A 20,958-nucleotide genomic window follows, 5' to 3' on the forward strand; every position below is an offset into this window, starting at 1 on the left:
CAATGTTAACATCAAAGTAGTTCTTGAATTGTAAAGGAAAGAAATATATCGCTTTTTTTACGGGTTTGCTCTTTCATCGTTTAAAAGAAATCAGAATCAGAAATACTAATGCAAACAAATGAGATGATTGTTACAGTACAGAAATAATGTCCATGGCTTATGATTTAGGAAGGTTTTGATGGGGATTACTGAAATCTGAGACGCTCGATTTCAGACTTTGGTATCATGGCAAATCTGTATTAACGCTACCATTTAAAAGTTTGGGGTTGGTTAGATTTCTGAATGTTTTCTAAGTCTCTAATGCTCACCAAGGCTATATTTATTTGATCAAAAGTATAGTAGACAGCAACATTAGGAAATATTATTACATCTATATTTTTAGCAATTGTTAATCCAGTCTTTAGTGTCACATGAGCCTTCAGAAATCATTCTAATATGCTGATCAAGATGCATATTATTAATGTTTAAAGCAGTTGTGCCGCTTAATGTTTTTCTATTCTGCCACAGAATTTATTTATTTTTTGCCGAATACAGTATTAAAAAAACTGACATCCAACAGTTTAACTGTTAGAATTTACTACCATTATAATTTAATTTCTATTATAATTTAGTAGGGAAATAATACTTATTTAAAAGAAAATATCGCAATTCTTTGGCAATATGTTCTAATGGGTGAAAAATGAATAAAAATGGCTACACTGGCATTCATACAGCGTGACAGTGGACGACTTCTGCGAGGACAACTGGTGTAAAAGTGAAGTATGATGTCAGGGTTGTGTAACTGCACATTGATGTAAGTGAGCCTGATGTCCCGCCCACTAATGTAAACAGTGTATTGGTAAATCTGTACATGCAAATGATGTTTCAGAGTATGAATCACATTTATAAGATATGCGGAAAGGGAAAGAACATGAGGGGTACATGGAGAAATTGCATCATGTTACTCACAGCTGCTTGTGACGCCTTCGTCACCGTCAAAAGAAAATCCCAACAAATCATAAAATGGGAGATTTGGAACAACTTCGCACTGTTTATATGAACCAACTGCTTCGACTCATTTGAACTGCCTGTCGTCATTTTGTTTATGTTGCACTGGCAACCGAACAGAGGACATTTAAACCAAGGCAGCTCAAATGAGTCAAGGCTCTCTTTTCCCTGAACCATTGAGCAAGTCTGGGTTTTACAGTGCAGTGACATCCAGCGTTCTAACCAGCATCCCAGTAGCCTAGATAAACTATATGATAGGGAAGTCACAGAATAAATAAAATGAAGATTGGCAGAGCATGTGTAATAAACGCTCAGAGCCACTCATTCGGTTTATTACTGAAATCCTGTAAAAGCAAATAAGCTACAAACAGTTGCAGTTGCTAGACTATAAAGCTGATACTAAGAAAAACAGCGAAACCTCCATTCACTTACATCAAGTTTCTCAATGCAAAACAAACACACAAACACACCTAGGTACTCAAAGTCTTTGCCAAACAACGAAAACGCCAACGTTCAGCTTTCTGAGATTTAGGAACAAGTATTGTGAAAATGTGCTACAGCTTTGTCAGTTTGGCTCAGGGCAGGTCACATGGTGGGATGTTGTGGCGCCTGTCGTACGCCGTGTCGTCGCTTTCTTCTCCGTCGCTCGCCTCATCCATCATTCTTTCTTTCTCCTCGTCCTCCTCAGTCTCGCTCCCTTTATCTCGCTCCCGCTCCCGCAGTCTCTGTCTTTCTCTGTCCCGTTCCCGGTCTCTTCCTCGCTCTCGGAAACCTCTGGGAAGAGTGGTAATCTGCGGGATGTGGGGTGATGAGACACTTTTAACAGCATATCCACAACGAAAACACCTCAGTATAAGAACATGGGAATTATGTGATCGGACTGAAACGAACAGTTCAATAACCCTTGTGTCAATACAACGTTATTTTTTACAGAAAATGATGCAGTAAAACCTGTTTATTGATTAACTGTACGTTAACATATACATTGAAAAACGGTAAATGGTTTATGGTCAGATTTATGGATACAAGAAAACTTATGAATTAATGGATCATTTACAGTAAATTGGCACTACCCCCAATCAGAGAGCCACATCACACATACACACACACACACACATATATATATATATATATATATATATATATAAATCATACATACACACACTCACATATATATATGTGATGTTATATAAATCAATTGTTTATTCTTATTTTTGTTGATGGTATTTTGTCTTTTAAACAATTTTACTATTAACAATACAATAATGAATTATACAAGAATAATTAGTAAAATATAGTAAAACAAAATGGCAAAATATTACAATACTTGAAACTATTTTATGAAAACTAGTACTGTCAAACGATTAATTTCACTTAAACATCAATGAATTATTCTAAATAAAAGTTTTAGCTTGAATATATGTGTGTGTTCTGTGTATATTTATTATGTATACATACACACACGTAAAGTATATATTTAGAAAATATTTACGTTTTTATTTATAATTTATATTATAAAAATGTGTAAAAAATACATGTATGCATACATGTATGTGTATTTATATATACATAAATATATACAGTACACATACATATATTATGTAAAAAAAAATAGATTTTGCATACAATTAATTGCAAAGAATCACTTGACAGCACTAATGGAAACAACAACAAAATAAATTTAACAGGATGATTTGTGTGTACTTTTTGAGCATGTATTTGCTCTTCTGCAGAACTTTCTTACTCTTTTTAATGCAATTACAACGACTGAGGATGGACGTTTTCAAAGGTTTGCAAAAAGCATGCAAAAACTAACCCCACAGATCAATCTGCGAACAAATCATTTGGATTGGTGAACTGGATATAATATAATATATGTATCGGAAATGTAACTTCTCTCATGAACTCTAATAAACACGAAGAAACTTAACTGTGAATAATGTCTTAGATCTCTGTTTCTTGCTCAAAATAACTCGTATGTGTCTCGTATTAAGACTTGGCAATACAGCACACCAGTTCGATCATTTTTGTAGCATACAGGAATGAAAAAGGTGACTTTTGCATTCCACAGAAGTCATGCAGGTTTTGAATGACATAAAGGTGAGTAGAAGATGACAGGCAGTCAAATGTAAGGTGATCTATTCATTTGAGAAACTTAAAAACCCAAAATCCAACCATAATATTTATATATTTTCTGAATGAAGGCTCACCTGGTTGTCATGAGTGGGCAGGGCGCAGTATCCAGGCTCCGTCCTGCGTAAAAGACGAGGGGAATGTGTTCGGAAAGGCCTTGGGGAGTGAGAGCAGACGGACCGAGGGGAGGGCGAGCGGATGGAGTGAGGGGACGGAGAGCGGACGGAGCGGGGCGAGTGCGGGATGGAGTGCGACTGAGACTGCGAAGGGGTCAGAGACGGGGCGTGATGGTTGAGCTTTGGGGGCCGCGGGGAGCGAGGGGGCAGTTCGGGGGGCTTGAGAGGGTCGATGAGGTCTATCTCAGTCAGGAGAGGCGGAGGGGGGACAAACTCCTCATCGGAGAGAGGGATGTCCCCGTCGATCACCGCGAGCTCTGCCCGTGATAGGTGGTCCACAATGCCCGCCCCGAAAGAGTCGCCCACCACGTTAATGGAGGTGCGCATTCTGTCTCTGAAGACATACAAACACAGCTCTAAACGCTGACTCAGAGCGGCTCAGCTGTTTATGTTCGTGACGACAGTTGATAATTAGTCAGGACAAAACCCGGGGCCCGTACATAACACAAAAAGAGCTGTTTAAACTCACAGAAGCCAGTCTACGGCGACGAGCAGGCTGATGTCTTGAGTGGGAAGGCCCACGGCTGTCAGGATTAGCAACATGGTGACCAGACCCGCACTGGGAATACTGGCCGCTCCCACACTGGCTAAAGTCGCTGTCATACTGAGAGAGAGAGAGAGAGAGAGAGAGAGAGAGAGGGATTACACCAACACTGAGACAGGTAAAAAAAGAAAAGGTTAGATGGAGGAAAGAAGAAAAATAACAAGAATTGGAAGAAGACGCTAGCTCAGTTTAAGGAGGAACATCTATGGTGCAGCTGCAGGTTAAAGTGTTTTTCTGTAACTATATTACAATTATAGAGCCTTAGTAATAAAAAGCAATTATAATACTTGTAATAATAACCAGATTGTTATGGCATGACACAAAAGGATCGTAAACCAAAACATGTGTCTCAGATTGTGTGTGAGAACCAGCAGGCAGATGTTTAAAAGTGACAAATGGCATTTTACAAATTACAAAAAAAGATTTTATATATAAGATATGTGCTTGTGTTTTAAACATTCGACCCATTTTAAAGTGAATTATAATCAATCAACTCTCAACCTGATTGTTCATCTTTTAACTAAAAAGACTATTTGAAATGTTGGTGTGTGCATGTGTTGTAATGTAATGGTTTCTTTATTGCAGTCACATTTTGTCTTGTTTCAGTTCGTCATCTCCTTACCTAACAGTGACAATCTGTCCTCCATCTAGGGCAATGTCATTCATCTGAGCAATGAAAATGGCTGCTACAGCCTCATAGAGTGCAGTGCCATCCATGTTTATGGTGGCTCCAATGGGCAGCACAAAGCGGGTTACACGCTTGTCAATCTTTAGATTCTCCTCCAGACAACGAAACGTCACCGGCAGTGTCCCAGCACTGAAAAAGACAGTTAAATTGACTGTAATTGTCTAACGAATGTTAATTTGTCGTCTGAAAAATTGACTAAACATTATTTCCAAAATAACCCACAAAGCCATTATCAAAAAAAAACAAAAAACTAACAAAGTAAATGGGATTGAATATTTTGTGCCAAACTGACAGTTGGTTTGACATTTAGAAAATGGTTTGGCACGACAGATGTAAACCCAGATTTATTCATAAACAACTCTCTAAAATATGTTTCCATAATTTCCCATCCATTTAGACTGATTAATCTTTCTAGACTTCCATTCTGGAGAACATCAGAGAATGTGTTTGGCCAGATTAGGTAGTTTGGATGATTTATGTGGTGTCTAAAATATAAGCCATCCATCTGATGGTTTTTTTTTTTGGTAATGTTGGAGTTTATATTAAAACATCTGAGAGCACATACCAATATAAAATATAATTTTTCAACATGAGAATGTGCTATGTGTAAAACTGGAAAAAAAAAACATAGATTTTGCTTCTCAAGACAACTTTTTTAAACAAAATGTGACCTTTAAGTCTTCAGTCTGTGCTGCCAGAACTCCCCAATGAGCAAATCACCAAACACATGAAGAGTAGTCTGCTTTCTATACCTGCTGGCTGTTCCCAGAGCAGTGATCCAAGCCTGGAAGATACCAGAGTAAAACGTGAAGGGGTTTTTCCGAGTCACGGAAAAGAATATGATTGGCAGGATGAGCCCGCCATGAATGATGAGGCCGACTATGACGGTAACCATGTACATGCCCAGCTGCCTCGCCACCACTTCCAGGTCACCGATCGCAGCAATTTTCCCACAGATGAGGGAGGCAATGCCTACCGGTGAGTACCTGAGGACAGATCAGTGTGTTATTACTTCGGTCAGTTTAACTGTTACATACTACACTCCAATATATATCCTCCAATACTCCAATGAGTCTTAATTGTCTTTATTCGTATATCTCCCATATACCTTGCAATGGGATCATCATATTGGCCCAGTTTCGCAACCTGAACACCATATGAGATGATGTTACTTCTTGCGATGTCTGAATTTAATTAATCCGAAATGCTGTGTATAAATATTTCAACATGTGTTATGGTAAGCAACAGATGATGTTTATTGTACCATTTGAACAGTTTACATACTGTGAACGGAAAACACAGAACACAGTTAGTTACAGATGGGACGGTCTCAGGGCTGAGCAGGGAACCGTCTTTGTTGTCATGTGCTTTTATTTTGGGCTATTTACTTTTTCATGTTTGTTCTTTTAATGTTAAAGACGTTTTAGAATAGGAAACGCAGATGTTTCTTCTCACTGTCTCACTCCTTTCGTGCTGTAAGATGGCCCGTTAGCATTACGGATCAAGCGTTTCATTTGTGCAGACATGATTCTTAAGTTCAGTGCTCTATCCGTTTTGCTGCTATGTCTGTCTTTGCCAGCGTGTGGGTATCTGTCTGCGTTTTATGTGTCAGAGGATATATTACATCCAGAATAAAACTCCCACATTTACTCATGGGAACACAAATACGATGTTGCACTCTCTCGGATTCCTGTGCTGTTTTCTCCCTTACAAATCCCCCGCTCTGCCTCTTTCTTAGATGCTGTATTTTTCTCTATTTGTCCAGTTCTCTCACTCTACACCCCTTAATACGTTGGATAGACTTAAACACAGTAATCCCTTAGTGCAAAAAAAAACTTCTGTAGTTTTATTCCATGCTTCAGGAATCAAAGCATAGAGAGATGAATTAGTGTTGAGCGGGTGACACCCAAAAAACATTTCAAATTCATTCATGTTTCAATTGCAGTAGATATTTAATCACAATAAAGGCAGAATACTGACCACATGATCATAGACACCATCTTCATGATGATCTCATTAAGGATGTTGAAGAAATCACACATGAGCTTCCCTCTCTCTCCCATTTTCCCCATGCAGATGCCAAACGTGATGAAGAACCCAATCAAACCTTACAACACAAAAATGACAATTAACTTGGTAACGCTTTAGTTTTCGTTTCACCTATTAGTTGCTTATTAGCATGCACATTACCAGAATATTAGCTATTTATTAGTGCTAATTCCACATGTCGTTATTCTACATCCCTAATCCTACCCAAAACCTAAACTTAACAATTCCCTTACTCTTAAAAAACAGCAAGTTAAGAATTTATTAAGAGAAAAGCCTCAGCTAATAGGTAACAAGTGTTACCTATTCTAAAGTGTTACAAACTATTCTACCGGTAAATGATAACATTATTTGATATTCTAATAATGCAAACCAACTGAAATGACACTTTTTGTATTTGCTGGTATGTAAAATTACATCTAGGCTGTATTGTGTGTTTTAAGTACAGAAAAAAAATCTGAATATACTCCAACCTAAAACATTCATTCCCCACTTCAGTTCCAGTTTTTTCCTGTTGACAAGGATCGGTTCTGTTTGGTTCTGGACTGGGACGGCTACTTTTTTCAGCACCGTTTGAACCTAAAAAGAAAGGAAGACACAGATGACGATTACGTGAAGCTGTAAGCAAAACTCAGTTTAAAAATATTATTATCATTATAATAATATTATTAGTAATATCATTAATGCACTGTAAATGTTATTTTTATGATCAAACATTATATTTATTGGAACAATACAATTAATTATAAGAACAAAATATATATTACTCTGTATTGTATGGTGAAAATATACAGTAGTCAGCAGGATATGTCTATAGAAATATACTGTTTCGGATGTAAACACATAACCTTTGGTTACATATTACTAGTTATAGTCTCTATCTTCCACAATGTTGATCTCATAAAATGTATTGACCCACTTTCATTAGCAAATAAAATTATTTTTAGTGTGGTGCTGCTCATGTGATGTGCAGCGCATCCAAAGCAAACAAGCTACTAGAGAAAGCTTATAATCCAGGCGGATCCGCTGTCAAATGGTGTATATAAAGCTTTGCAAACACAACAATTAAAAGGAACTGCTCAGATGAGAGTTATCTGGAATCAGTCTCATACACACTGAAATGTTTATTATGTGTTCCGTTAAGAGCTGCGTCTCAAAGGGTGACCATATGTCCTCTTTTTCTAGACATGATCTGGCTATGATTTCTAAATTGCATAAGTTGTCCAAGTCTGAGGTTAACACCAAACTACGGTAAGAGAGAGTTTTGAGCGCAGATGATCAGCATGCTGACAAATCATTCTCATGGTACTCTGTCGTCACACAGATTAACATATTTTGGCTTAGTTTTTTATTGTTTTTTTTATACTTGATGAAAGAAAAGACTGCAGAGAAGTATGACCAATAGCATGCAGGCAAAGTACACGATCGACCAATCATGGCACATGAGAAGGAGGGATCCACAGAGAACCAATGCAAATTTTAAACATTTTGGGCAATTAAGAAAAATCTTGGCACATCAAGAAAAAAAAGGGGATGTACGGTCAGCCTAAGCATTCAATAGCCTCACTTATGAAAACTATTCATGGTCAACTGGTTCCAAAGTAGCACTAAATGTGAGTCAAATTTGGCAGAATGCAAGGCGTTGGATGCAGGAATTACAACTTAAAACACAGTTGAAATCGCAATGGCAAAACGATAACATGGTCAATAAATGTGCTTTTTTTGTCTGACAAAAAAAATATGCTTAAATGAAAATAATAATTGTTAGGATTGCAAAGAAAATAGGCCACTTTAAATATGATGAGAAAATTATTCTCATATTGTTTGTTGATCAAACTGTACGCTAATTCATCTGTCGCTTGTTAGAAGGAAGACAAATTAGGCAGATGGACAGGACAGGTTGTGCGACATGCTCTCATGCTCAAAAAACATGAACAAACAATGTAGAAAATAACAGCTGTGAACCATTGGCCACAGACAGCATAAAACCATTGGTCAACTGAGATATGACCCCAGCATCCTAATATACATCACGGGCAACCCGCTGAGCACACATCTAAACAACAGACATGCAAAAAAATGACATAAACTCTATAGAAAATATATAGAAAAATCCTGAAGAGAGAGAGAGAGAAAAACATCACCCACAAGTCATCAGAAACACAAACTCTTATCCATGACGTCTCTGTTTGTGGGCAGGACCCAGTTTCATGGTTAACCACTGTCCCCAAGTGCATACTGGGTGATCAGGGGGCTCATTTATAAAGTGTGTGTACGCAGAGATTTTATCTTAGAATGTGCGTACACTTAAATCCACACCAATGCTTATATTTATAAAAACTGCCTTTGACATGATAAACGTGCTTAGCGTCACGTTAGGGTCTGAGCAGACCAGGGACGGTTCTAGAGGTTATTTTTCATCTCAGCCCCCCTAAAATTATAATTAGTTATCTGAAGAAGTACGAGTATTCGCAGTAAACGCAGTCACGAATAAACATAAACAGGTGATTACCCCTGGTGATTACATTTAAAACTTTCAAAACCAAAAGCACAATTCTTTACCTGTTGAAAGCAGGCCTGGACCAGGTTCTCAGGGAAAAGGTTTCGGATGAGATCCAGAAAGGCGTCTAGACTGCTGACTTCTTGGTTCTTGGGGACGGAGCTGACCTGACCGGACCTGAGTTTTGGGTTCCCGGGGTGTATTCCAAGCACCAGGATGACACCCAGAACAGCAGCAATTACTGTAGTGGACATGTAGTACACCATTGCTCTGGTGCCCATTCTTCCACTGGAGCGAGCATCCAGACCGGCCAGGCCTGAGAGCCGGACAGAAGAAGACAGAGTCCTTGTATCAACAAAGATAAATGGCTTATTTTCTGGTGCTGTAGACACTTCTTAAAGCAATCTTAAAACACAACACGTGTGTTTGAGCACTGACCTGTGATGAGACTGGAGATGATGAGGGGCAGGATGAGCATCTTCAGCATTCTCATTAGGATGTCTCCCGGAAAGGAAACCAGCATGAGAGTGTTTGTGTCCAGATCAGGAACATAACGCAGCATCATGCCCATCACTGTGCCCGCTATAACACCTGTGAGAATGTGGATTACACCGGTTATGCTCATTAAAAGGTGCACGGGTCATTGTGGGACACTGGGTATTTCACACACACCACTGCATAACTGTCCCGTATCTGCAACATCTCAAACTACTGTTGTATAAACAGTGTCACTACATTGGGGCCAAAAAATCTGCTGAGAACTCGCTAGTTTGGTATTCGTCTGCGGTTTGACCGATGATCGCAGTTATGAAAGCACAGACAAGGTTTATCTTTTTTATTTCTAAAAATGTAAGTATAAAGTAGATGAAAGCTGAAGATAGTTAAAATTGCATTGGTGGTTATCTTTTTTATAAACCCAAAATAGTAATATTTTAGTTTTCTTTCCTCTTTCCAGCTGCCGTGCCTCAAACACCCCCTTTTTGCATATGAAATTAACTCATCTCTTCCCGTATATTATCAAGAGTTTTAGAGATAATACCATCTCTCCTGCTTTGTCCTTATCACCTTACTGTGACTTGCTAGGCTTTATTAGTTTATGACCAGCAACCAGGCAATAAAACACCAAATTTATTTAATACCCTGAACTTCCGAGGAAGGAGACACAGACGGATCTGAACTTGTGTACAAACACTCCCACTCACGCATACACACACACGCACACACACACACACACACACACACACACACACAGCACACCTAGCACGGTGAGGGCAAGAAGCAGGTTGCGTGAAAACCAGCCACATTGTTGGTTTGTGTTGTCTTTTAATTCTGCTTCCACTCCATTGTCCATCTGCAATGCTGCACTTGTCTGGTTGCCCAAATGCTTATTCGTCATTCTATCTGTAAGTCAAGAGAGAGACAGAAAGAAATGAAGGAAGAAAATCCAAGGTAAATAAACAGCACTGATCACGTAAGCATCCTATCCTTCACTTCATGCCTAAACTAAACTCAGACGGTTATTGAAGGGGTCAGGTTGTCAGGTTTTTGCTGGTTAGCGAGGCCCAGTTAGACCCTGCTGGTTGATACCATAGACCATAAATGTAAGATGGATGACAGTTCTCCACTTTTTTCTACTATAGAAAAGTAACGCCAGAACATCTGTTTGGCTGCTGTCATCTCATCTTGCGCTGATGATGCTGTTGCTGTCATGAGATGGAGCTGCCAAACTCTCACAGACCCGATCACAAGCTCAAAATCACGATATCACATCCCGTTTTAACAGAATCAAATAACGAACTAAAAGCAAACTTATCTTCAATGCAGAAGTAAGCATATGGGCTAGACTTCCGGGTTCATTTCACTGTAGGGAAGTAACGAGAAGAATAACAACGGTGAACGGTAAAACTGTTTGCACTACAAACCAGTGTGCACTTAATTAAGATAACACATTTCAATTATATGGCAAGAAATGAGCAGTTTTGTACGGCTAAAAATAGCTGGACGCGGATGAGACCAGAAGTCAGACCCATAAAATGTACAAATGGCTGTGTCTGCTCTTATAGGAAAAAAAGGTGGATTGGAAAAACAAACACTTGAACATGCATCAGCATGATTAGAGCTACTTAAAATGACTGAAAGCATATAATTTGTAACCATATCATTTTTGGGGAACATTTTATTTATTATTAAGTATATTTTGTTTATTCGGTTTAGCTCATGTCCCATTTGTTTGCATGTAAGGGCAGAGTTTAAGACCTGTACTGCAGTCAGCCACCAGATGGCGATCAAAATGTTTTGGCTTCACTTTTAAAAGACAAGTGTGGCACACTTGGTTGACACCAAATTGACTCTACTGCCAGAAAGCACCTTTCTCCATTTACTTTTTGCAGAATGTACCCTACCGTTTTAGTAGCTTGTTTATTTACCCATCCATCTATCATAGGCAGCAAATGTATACACATCCTTCGCTCAAGTAGAAGAATAAATACTTGTGTTTAAAAATACTTGAGTAAAAAAGTGTAGTATAGGCTCTGACGTGTACTTAAGTAAAAACATGTTTTAGTGTCAAGCTGGTAACTGGACCTCGCGTCATATTGACTTATTAATACGAAATAACTTTTTTATTTAATATTTTGTTAGTTAATTAATATATCATGACTGAACAACTAGAACAGGAACAGGATTTGGACAAAATTTCAGACAAAAAAAGCTCACATTCATCCAGGCCATCTCATACACCCACAACAAATTCTAGAATCATGGATAAACCATGGACCCTTTTCTTTCTTTCTTTTTTTTTTTGATGGCTATCACATTAAAACCTTAGGCTGGGGCCATTCGAAGTTAAATGTTGTTTAATGAACTGCGCTTTCACTTCCATTTTTCTTTTACGTTTCTTAATTTTTCATTCTATCTCTCTGCATCTCACTTTGAGTGTTTACTTTTCTTGTACCTGTCACTTTTCCCATCATTTTTAACAGTACTGTCTCCACCTTGCTGCAAAACAACCACCTCATTGTATACTGTTTGCAAAAACATATTTTGCAATAACTTGATTTAGTTCATGTATCATGTATTATTTAGAAATACAAGTATAATTGTAGTTCAATTTAAATTAAATACTACTCTAACTTCATATTAATGATGTCCTTTATTATACAGCATTTTGAATGATGATAGTTATTTAGTTCAGTTTAGTTTAGTTTGCAGAAATTGTTATTAATCATCTGGCTGCTAGCTGTTGAATCATTAACTAAGTAATCAAACACAAAACTACAGCCTATTTACAAATTAAACTGACCTGACCTTGAAGTCATGAACAGGTCCGTAGTTTTGCCTCTGTGATCCACTCCGTTCTCGAGTCTCTGACAGAAACCAAAAGAAACTTTTTGGCAGAGACAAGGAACGTGTGCGAGCCCAGATAATGTACAGCAAGAACAAAGTACAGTAATGTACAGTACTTCTCATTTCTGCTATCTATCTATCTATCTATCTATCTATCTATCTATCTATCTATCTATCTATCTATCTATCTATCTATCTATCTATCTATCTATCTATCCAGTGTCTAAGCAGATTCAGTGGCAGATTCATAAGGACAGGCACTTACTTCATTCTTGAATGAATCAGTCACCTGAACGAATCGTTTGAAGGTTTGAGATGAATCATTGAAGAATTGAAGATGCTGCTTCCTACTGGCGGTTTAGTTTCATAGTAGCCATATATATATATATATATACATACATAAATGTGTAAATGCATATGTGCTATATTTCAGCTACATGAAACTGTTATAAATCTGAATGCTGCTCCGGTTACTTCTGTTTCTTCTGCAGTGGAAAGATCGATTTCGTAGATATTGATTGGTAATAGCCCTATATTTTTATATTAAGTGAAATTATTAATAAAATGTATCTAAAATGAATTTGTCATGAAAGATTATATACAAAATTATTTTATTTTATTAAGAGGAAACCAGATGAAGTTTTTGAAAATCTAAAAAAAAAAATGCATGTGAGGGTTAGGTTAGATATAGTATAAGAATCACTATGTCTAGGGGATGTCCTGATATAACAATTTGTGTGTTTGTCATAAATAAAACCATGAAAACTTCATGGGGTTTTTATTTTTTACTATGAAAATATAGAAAATAATTATATTAATGTCAAACATATCATTTAAATATCAAAAACTGATTATTGCAAAAATGTAATTAAAGCAAATGCAAATGTTCAACAAATCATTTTGATTAATCTTCACAAAACAGCTTTAACTCATAGCATTTCTTGTTCTTTAAAAACAAAAATCACAAGAAAGAAAAAATGTTTTAAGGCTCTGAGGCACAGAACTTACGGAAGCTGAGTAATAGCCATTGAGATAAATGAGAAGGCTAAGGGTTTGCTTTGTCCAGGTCTGACAAACTTCCTTCGTCACGCTCTGTTTCGAAAAACAGCTCTAAACACATACAAGTGCAATGACGAATAACAATGAAAAGTATCTTTCCCAATACCCCAAGCTCTCTTTCTATCATGCAAATGAACAGTGGCTAAAAAAAACAATTCCCTAGAATGACAACAAACTTAGCGTGTGTATAAAAGTCATATTAGTGAAAGAAAAACACAAAGACCACAGAGACAGATGACGTAACTGGATGACTGAGAATGTAAGACTAGTTATACAAGTAATACATTGGTCAGAAATATTGTGCTTCAGCAACATCCTATATTACAGCGGGAGTGTGATGATAGGCTCATGAAATTGCATCTGAAAGCCTCGAACGGTTCTCTGCTGTGTTTACATGAGCATGCCGACACATAACACACCACATTACCATAATTGGTCATTATTAGTTTCATCTGTCGCCGTTTATGCTCACGACACCGGAGGCCAATGTATCGCACAGCCTCATTTAATTGTATTCTTCTTAATCTCTAAATGATTTATTTATGACTATGACCGAGTCTTTGTACTCATAAATGCATGAATAAACAACGGTTTATTAGAAACTTCCCAAGCAACATCTGCACCACACAACATGTTGCTTTTCTCATCCGCACCAAGCAGTTGGCAATTCCGTGATCCGTATGATCGTCCCGAAACAGTCAAGCAAGAGATTTACTCACTCATTCACGTGCATCTTACATCTGTTTCTCCTATAAAGCTCTGCCTCTTTCGTAATGAGAAATCAAATGCTGCCTGGATCGGTTTGGAAGTCACTGAGATCACCGATCGCAAAGGAACAAAACCACAAAGCCTTGCAGGAAAACATTGTAACCCCCTTCCAATCTTTTAATCTTCTAAAACTGCTACTTTTTAAGCGCTCCCTTACACGCACACACACACGTGCACACACACACACACACACACACACACACACACACACACACACACACACACACACACAGACACACACACACACACAGACACGCCCATATATACACTGTCAAACCTCCATATGGGAATAATACACAGCTCCTGCTCCTTTAGAATACAATGTGTCTGCCAAGTGGGGCCGATAAACATTTCATCAGCCTCGGCCTATTATAAACATCTGCTTGAAGCCGGACACTGATTGAGGTAGGAGAAACTGAGGCTTGAGTAATGAGACATATAGGATAAACACACGTGTTCAGAAGAAAGCAAGAGCTGAAAGACAGAGCGACAAACATTTGTGAATTGCATCATTGTGAAGAATAATTACTGTGTGTTTTAACTAGATGAGAGAAATACTCACCCGGGTTTGTCATCTTGGCCTTTTTGCCCTTTCTCTTCTTACTGTTTTTCGGTGCTGTTTGACTCTTTGACCTGCATTTCTCTTTCTTTCTCTGAACGTTCCCTGTCCTGTTCATCTGTTTGTTCTTCATCTCAGATTTAAACTAAAACAACAGTTGCTGCTCAGACATAAAGACGGATTGGCAGGGCTGCTGAAATGTTTTTTTTTTTTTTTTTTTTTTTTTTGGAGGGGAAGGGAGGGAAGTCATTTGCCAAGTTTCAATTGCACAAACATAATCCTCTGTGAAGCCTCATGGGAGAGGAGAGGAGAGAGAGTGAAAAAGAGAAGCTTATGACCCATGAGTCTGCATCCCTTTTTACAATACCTCACAATTTTCCCTGAAGTCGTGAGCTTAAACCTGTTTTCACGAAGGTCTCCGCATTCAAACACAGGCAACGACATGCCAGAACTGCGCCTATAAAAATGAAGAGCTGCTACATTCTGCTAATCCCTTTTTTGGAGAGCTGTTTTGTTTTTCAAAGAGGAGGTTACAGGTTGTAACCTAGTAAGTCATTTTAAGGCACACCGCAGGTGGGAGGTCACAGTTTTCAAGAAAGGTCAGGATGTTAAAGAAACATTGAGGAATGACAGTCAACAAGTACGGCAAAAGACTTCAATTCATGAAAAAGGATAGCCTTTACAATAATAAAGAGCTATTACTTTCACAAAGAAAAGCTTCATTTTATGTGCTCTTAAGCCATTATGCAGGTCTCTAAGATCATCCACAATGCATCCCTCCCCCGATAAAGTATGTGACCTTTTTTTCTTTTCCACCAATCCATACTGATTTTAAGAACATGAAGAGGATTGGCCACCTATAATGTAAAAGCTTTGGCTATCAGTCAGAAGATGATATTAAAGTGGTATTTCATCCATTATATCATTATATAAGTATCTTCTTTCATCTTCCAATGAAGAAAAAAAAGTCATTTGGGTTTAGAACACTGTGCAGAAACAGAAAAGCTGAGTTTTTATGGATATGTTTGAGCAAAAAGATATTGTGCCATTATTTGGACCCAGCGCTGCATTGAGTGCCATACACAGAGACGTGTTTTTAGATGAACTACTTTTAACTTGACAGAAGCATCCAAAAATTCAGAGCAGACGGTGTGAAGTGCTGAACAAACCCAGACATTGTGCAACAGCCTAAAAGCATCCATCTGGTATATGTGTACACAGACCAAAATTGTCAAAGAGTGCATATGGAATATGCAGGGAATGTTCTAAAATTACAGCAAAACAAACAGAAGTTAACATTCTTCTTTACTCTCAAGATTTTAAATATAGGCCATGAAACTATTTTATACTTTTACCTGTATATTACATTGAAGCAATATACAAATCAATCGGACTAGCAATAAGACAATTTTACTACAATACAAATGCCAAAGTCTACTGCTAGAATAAATCAGACACAAGATGGTGCCATTTGCGTTTGTACGAAACACGAAAAATACTATGGTGCGAAAGTAATTTGATAGACACAAGAGGTAGTGCTGGAGTGGTCAGATACGAAGACCAATGAATTTCACAGCTGACCAGTTGGATTCAAGCAAGTACATTTTTTAAAGATTCAATTTTTGCCATTTTGCCTTTTTATTGTAAAAAAATTATAATAATAATAAAATTGTAGCACCAAAAGCTCGTCCAAAAATCTGGTAGAGCAATAATATAAGGTGCATATATCCAAAAAATACAAAAGTTAAAAAAGATCTGCACTCATCCAAAAAGCTGTCTAAAGAGGTCTCTAAATTGTGCAAAAAAAGTGCAAAAGTGCAAAACATTTTCGGGTATTAAATGGTACTTTGAAAATTAAAACCGAATGGTTTAAAAAAAACACACATTTCAACTCAGTGCTATAATTTCCTTTGAACACCATTAATAAAATCCAACGATAAATGATCACAAAAACTAAATAAAATGTCTTAACTTGCTGGTTGTTACAGTACCACATCTTGAGGCAAGGACTACGTACTCAGACACTATTTAGTTCATTCACTTATTGACACTTAATGAACATTAGCTGAGATCATTTCTCAAATAAGCAAGCAAACAAATGCTTAAAGTTTAGCTGAACTAAGCCTTTGGACTTTAGCCATCTCAAACAGAACAGGTTCGGTTTACAGTGGCAAGCTGTTTGTAACAGAACAGGATGCTCAGGAATGGAATGGATGAAACGATCAACCACAGGCAAAACTACAGCTTACCAAAAGGAAAAAAAAAAGAAAAAAAAGAAAAACTATCATGGTTGGCCTCCTTTTGTAGATCACACATAGTGGAAATGAAGGATTCTGGTGGTGTTTAATCAGTGTGCCAGAAGATGTAAGATATAACCTTTACTCTTCCAGTCAGAAGGCTTGACGTTGTAGTCAAACCAAAATCCATGGAAGAAAGAAAGGCCTGGGCCAAGAGCTAGCCAAAATAAGCATTAAAAAGTGAGAAAAGGATTAGTGGAATGAAGCTAAACCATGACCAAGCCTGGTTTAAGACAGTTTAACTAGTCTCCTGATCTTGACCAGCTGAGTAAGCCATCTCACTGGGACACCTGGTAACTACATAGCTGTTGTCTTTTTGGAGGTAAGTTGGAGGAAGTGTGGTTTGGCTGCCCTTATTTGCAGAAGCTTTAGTGACGGTGTGGAAGATAATGTCAAACAAAATGCGAAAGTTATATAAACAAGTCTGAACAACCACATTTCTGTCATACTGCAGATAACACTGTCCAATTAGTGGCTTAAACTAAACAGGAGAACTACTGAAGAATAAGACCTTATGTATGTTTGTTTCAGGGTACATTCTGTTTGCTTATTATTATAGTGATTTTTGAATTTTTATACGCAAATATCTGTATTTTATTATTCATAGATCACTTATTCTTTTTGCTTGTTTTTTGGACTGGATTTTAACATAGCTGGGTAATTATGCTTTTTGGGAGGATATTGGAAAGTCGGATCTTGAACACCAGAATCCCCATTGATGACAAGGTGTGTTCAGATATCAGTGTGGTCATTGTGTGTGTGTGTGTGTGCGTGTGTGTGTTTGAGGATTATTTTCTGAGGTTGATTGTTTGGTGTGGGCTTTGCAAAGGGATAGAGATATAATCCCATAACTCCCTGCCTCAGTGAGAAAATGGAAGCGACACAGTGACAGACTGGACACCACAGTTATCTTTCAACCTCACACATATACTATACAAACTAGACCCATTCACATAATCTCATTATATATGGATGGGTAATATATATTTCAGATTAATTGTTAAAGCACTTTAAATTCAAATGATATATTTGACCAGTTGCATGATCTTGATGATGTTGTTAGCACTGTGTTCTACTGTTTGAGCTATAGGACTTCTTTTCTTTTCTTTTTTTTTTTTTATAGGACAAAGTCTTATGTACTGCATCACATTCCAAACATCAAATGCAATAAATGATTTTATTTATCAGCATTTTAAACATGTACATACATTTATGTATTTGGCAGATTTTTATATCCAAAACTACTTACATTGCTTTTATGATATAAGCTTTTTGAGTCATTCCCTGGTAATCAAACCAATGACACTAGTAGAATTATTTTACATATATATATTGAAATTTTTAAATGCATATTATAAATGCATATATCGTTATGTTGAATGAAATGGGATAAGAATAATAACAATATACTTAATTCAAAATATTCTGTAAAGCAAGTTTACTAAGTACTTTTCTCAAGTACAAAATTATGTTAAGGCAGTTTAGATATTTTAACTAGTCAAAGACAAACAAATATTAAGAAGCTTAACCTTTTGCCAGAATATGAGCATTAACTATCAAAATATGCTCAGAAACGCTGTTTTAGACTAATGTAAAGCAACAAGATGTATGCATACTGTAAAGTAAGCCTGTTTTTACTTATTTTGCCTGCATGTGGTTAATTTTGAAAGGGTAATCTAGCACATCTGCAGGTGGGCCATCTGGGGGCTTATTCCTTTGCATGTGCAAACGTGTATGGTCATCTTGCTTAACCACACACACACACACACCCTCCCCCTTACCCCTCTATCTCTGACTATAATCTGAGTGTATTAATCTGTTGTTTGAACTCCTTAAGCACAGACTGTCTATCACATCTGCTCGCCTCACCCTGCTAAAGCTTTGCTATTTATAAATCCCCAATTCCCCCTTCTCTGTTTCTCTACTGCAAGTTTTCCCCTAACTGAGCCCCGCAGGAACCCTCATTTTACCTTCCTAAATCCCTGTCAATCTGCCCTTAAGCTCCATGTCTGCAGAATCAACTCTTTCGTTACTTCGTTTCTGAAGCCACCCTGGTCTCCACTCATTGTGACACCAATATGTGTCTCAATCTAGTGATCTGTCTACGGCTGGTTGACTCCTCTTTCAGTACTGCCTCTAATGAAGCATGCCTCATTCATAATTTGCACTCATCCATCCATCATTTCTCTGACACTTCACACTACCACTACATTCAAAGAATGCCCAACCAGGGCTATTTGTTAACGGATATGTGCTATTAAGTTTGCAGCAATGAAAACACTGAGAGGAATTTTAAAGCAAAAAGGAAACGCCATGTACGCTTCAACAATCATGGACGACCGATGATAATCATGTGCAAGAACTCATGTAAAAGGACTTTATGTCCAACGTACAATGTTTTATCATGTCATAATATAATGAGCCCAATTAAATGAAGTGTGAACAAAAACATAGATAATTTTCTATGGCATACGGAGAAGTTAAAAGTCAAAGCACAAGAACAGTAACATGCAGTAGATCAGACTTACCTGTGCTGTTGTGCCGTCTCCCATCCAACAAGATTTAGGCATTAGGAAAGAGACATGTGAAAAGAATTGACAGAGGGTGAGAAAGAGAGTGAGAAAGAGAGTGAGGGAGAGAGAGAGAGAGCGAAAAAGAGACGAGGCAAAGTCACAGTCTTTGCGTCATCTGAGAAAATTCTCAGATTAATAAAAACGGTTTGATTCCCTGAGCCTGGCTTGCTCGCTCAGCCTCTCTCTCTTTTGCTCTCTCTCCCTCTTTTTCTCATTTTCACACTGACATTATCCCAATCAAATCTATTTTATTAATCCTCCAATATCCTGTTATTTTGTCAGCTGTGCCTGCTTTCCCCAGCTAATACATAATCAGACTAATTCATTGAATTATGGCCTGACAGACGGGAAGACAGACAGACAGACAGAACTCGGGGAGAAGCTGGAACTCTTACATGAGTTAAGACTGTTTGCTAACATCGCTGCTGAAGAACTGCTGCACTTCTACCTTCAATAAATTCTTCTCCCCACAAGAACTTTGGTCAGGCTTATTATTTTACGTATTAGAGAAATCGAATACATTGGCAAGCCACCTAAACCACTGCTCAGCCAGTTACAGCAAAATCTAACACAGACGACAAACAAACAGACAGACAGACAGACAGACAGATTTAAGATTTAAGTTTTATCTTAATGTGTCCCACTTCTACCCACTGGATGGCGATGTGGCTCTGTTTCCTCATATATATATATATATATATATATATATATATATATATATATATATATATATATATATATATATATATATATATATATATATATGATGCTAAGGGGGCGGGTCTTATGACAGGTATTTGCATATGTAGAATCACATCAAATGCCTCACATCTTAGTCATAGGATAGAGAAAGATTGATCAACCGTCATCTTCTGTCACCTGACATCTTCAATTTTATGGCTGTGTTTGGCTGCTGAGAACCTCATACAAATGTGGTGACTGATGTATCACTCAGATTCACAGCAATGGTATGATAATACCACACACAGGCTCATTAGATCTCCTGGATGTAATAGTTTAAACACGTCCAGATTCACGGCTGAGAACTCAAAGTGCTCTGCTAAATCATTACTTACTGGCTACATACTCTGCCCTGAAGGCTTCAGTAGCAAACCAACGTTTTTAGGCTCCAACCACTCACCTCAATTTATTTGATGTGGAAAGAGAAGAATACATAGGGACTCGGTGTGCCAAGCTGTATCAAAACAAACATTCCCGCAGGTTAATTAAGGTTTTCCCCATAAAACATCTGTATGGAATCTGGTAGTATATTGAGTAAAAGA

At 37.6% G+C, this 20,958-nt stretch overlaps 1 protein-coding gene across 2 annotated transcripts; it reads right to left on the bottom strand.

The window, feature by feature from the left end:
- Positions 1-1,286: 1,286 nt before the first annotated feature.
- Positions 1,287-19,691, bottom strand: slc1a9 (solute carrier family 1 member 9). 2 transcript variants are annotated; one of them, XM_043229788.1, is made up of 11 exons: positions 19,631-19,691; positions 10,332-10,475; positions 9,513-9,665; positions 9,137-9,390; positions 7,048-7,153; positions 6,509-6,635; positions 5,281-5,514; positions 4,463-4,657; positions 3,766-3,900; positions 3,198-3,630; positions 1,287-1,778 (listed from the first exon to the last, which is right to left on the bottom strand). In XM_043229788.1, the coding sequence occupies exons 2-11, from the start codon at positions 10,468-10,470 to the stop codon at positions 1,563-1,565; spliced, it is 1,992 nt and encodes a 663-aa protein (XP_043085723.1). In that variant the 5' UTR covers positions 10,471-10,475; positions 19,631-19,691; the 3' UTR covers positions 1,287-1,562. The 2 variants fall into 2 exon arrangements, with proteins under 2 accessions (XP_043085723.1, XP_043085719.1); XM_043229784.1 differs by lacking the exon at positions 19,631-19,691 and adding an exon at positions 14,809-14,950.
- Positions 19,692-20,958: the final 1,267 nt, after the last annotated feature.

Source organism: Puntigrus tetrazona, chromosome 3, assembly GCF_018831695.1.
Source record: "Puntigrus tetrazona isolate hp1 chromosome 3, ASM1883169v1, whole genome shotgun sequence".
NCBI classification, from domain to species: Eukaryota; Metazoa; Chordata; class Actinopteri; order Cypriniformes; family Cyprinidae; genus Puntigrus; species Puntigrus tetrazona.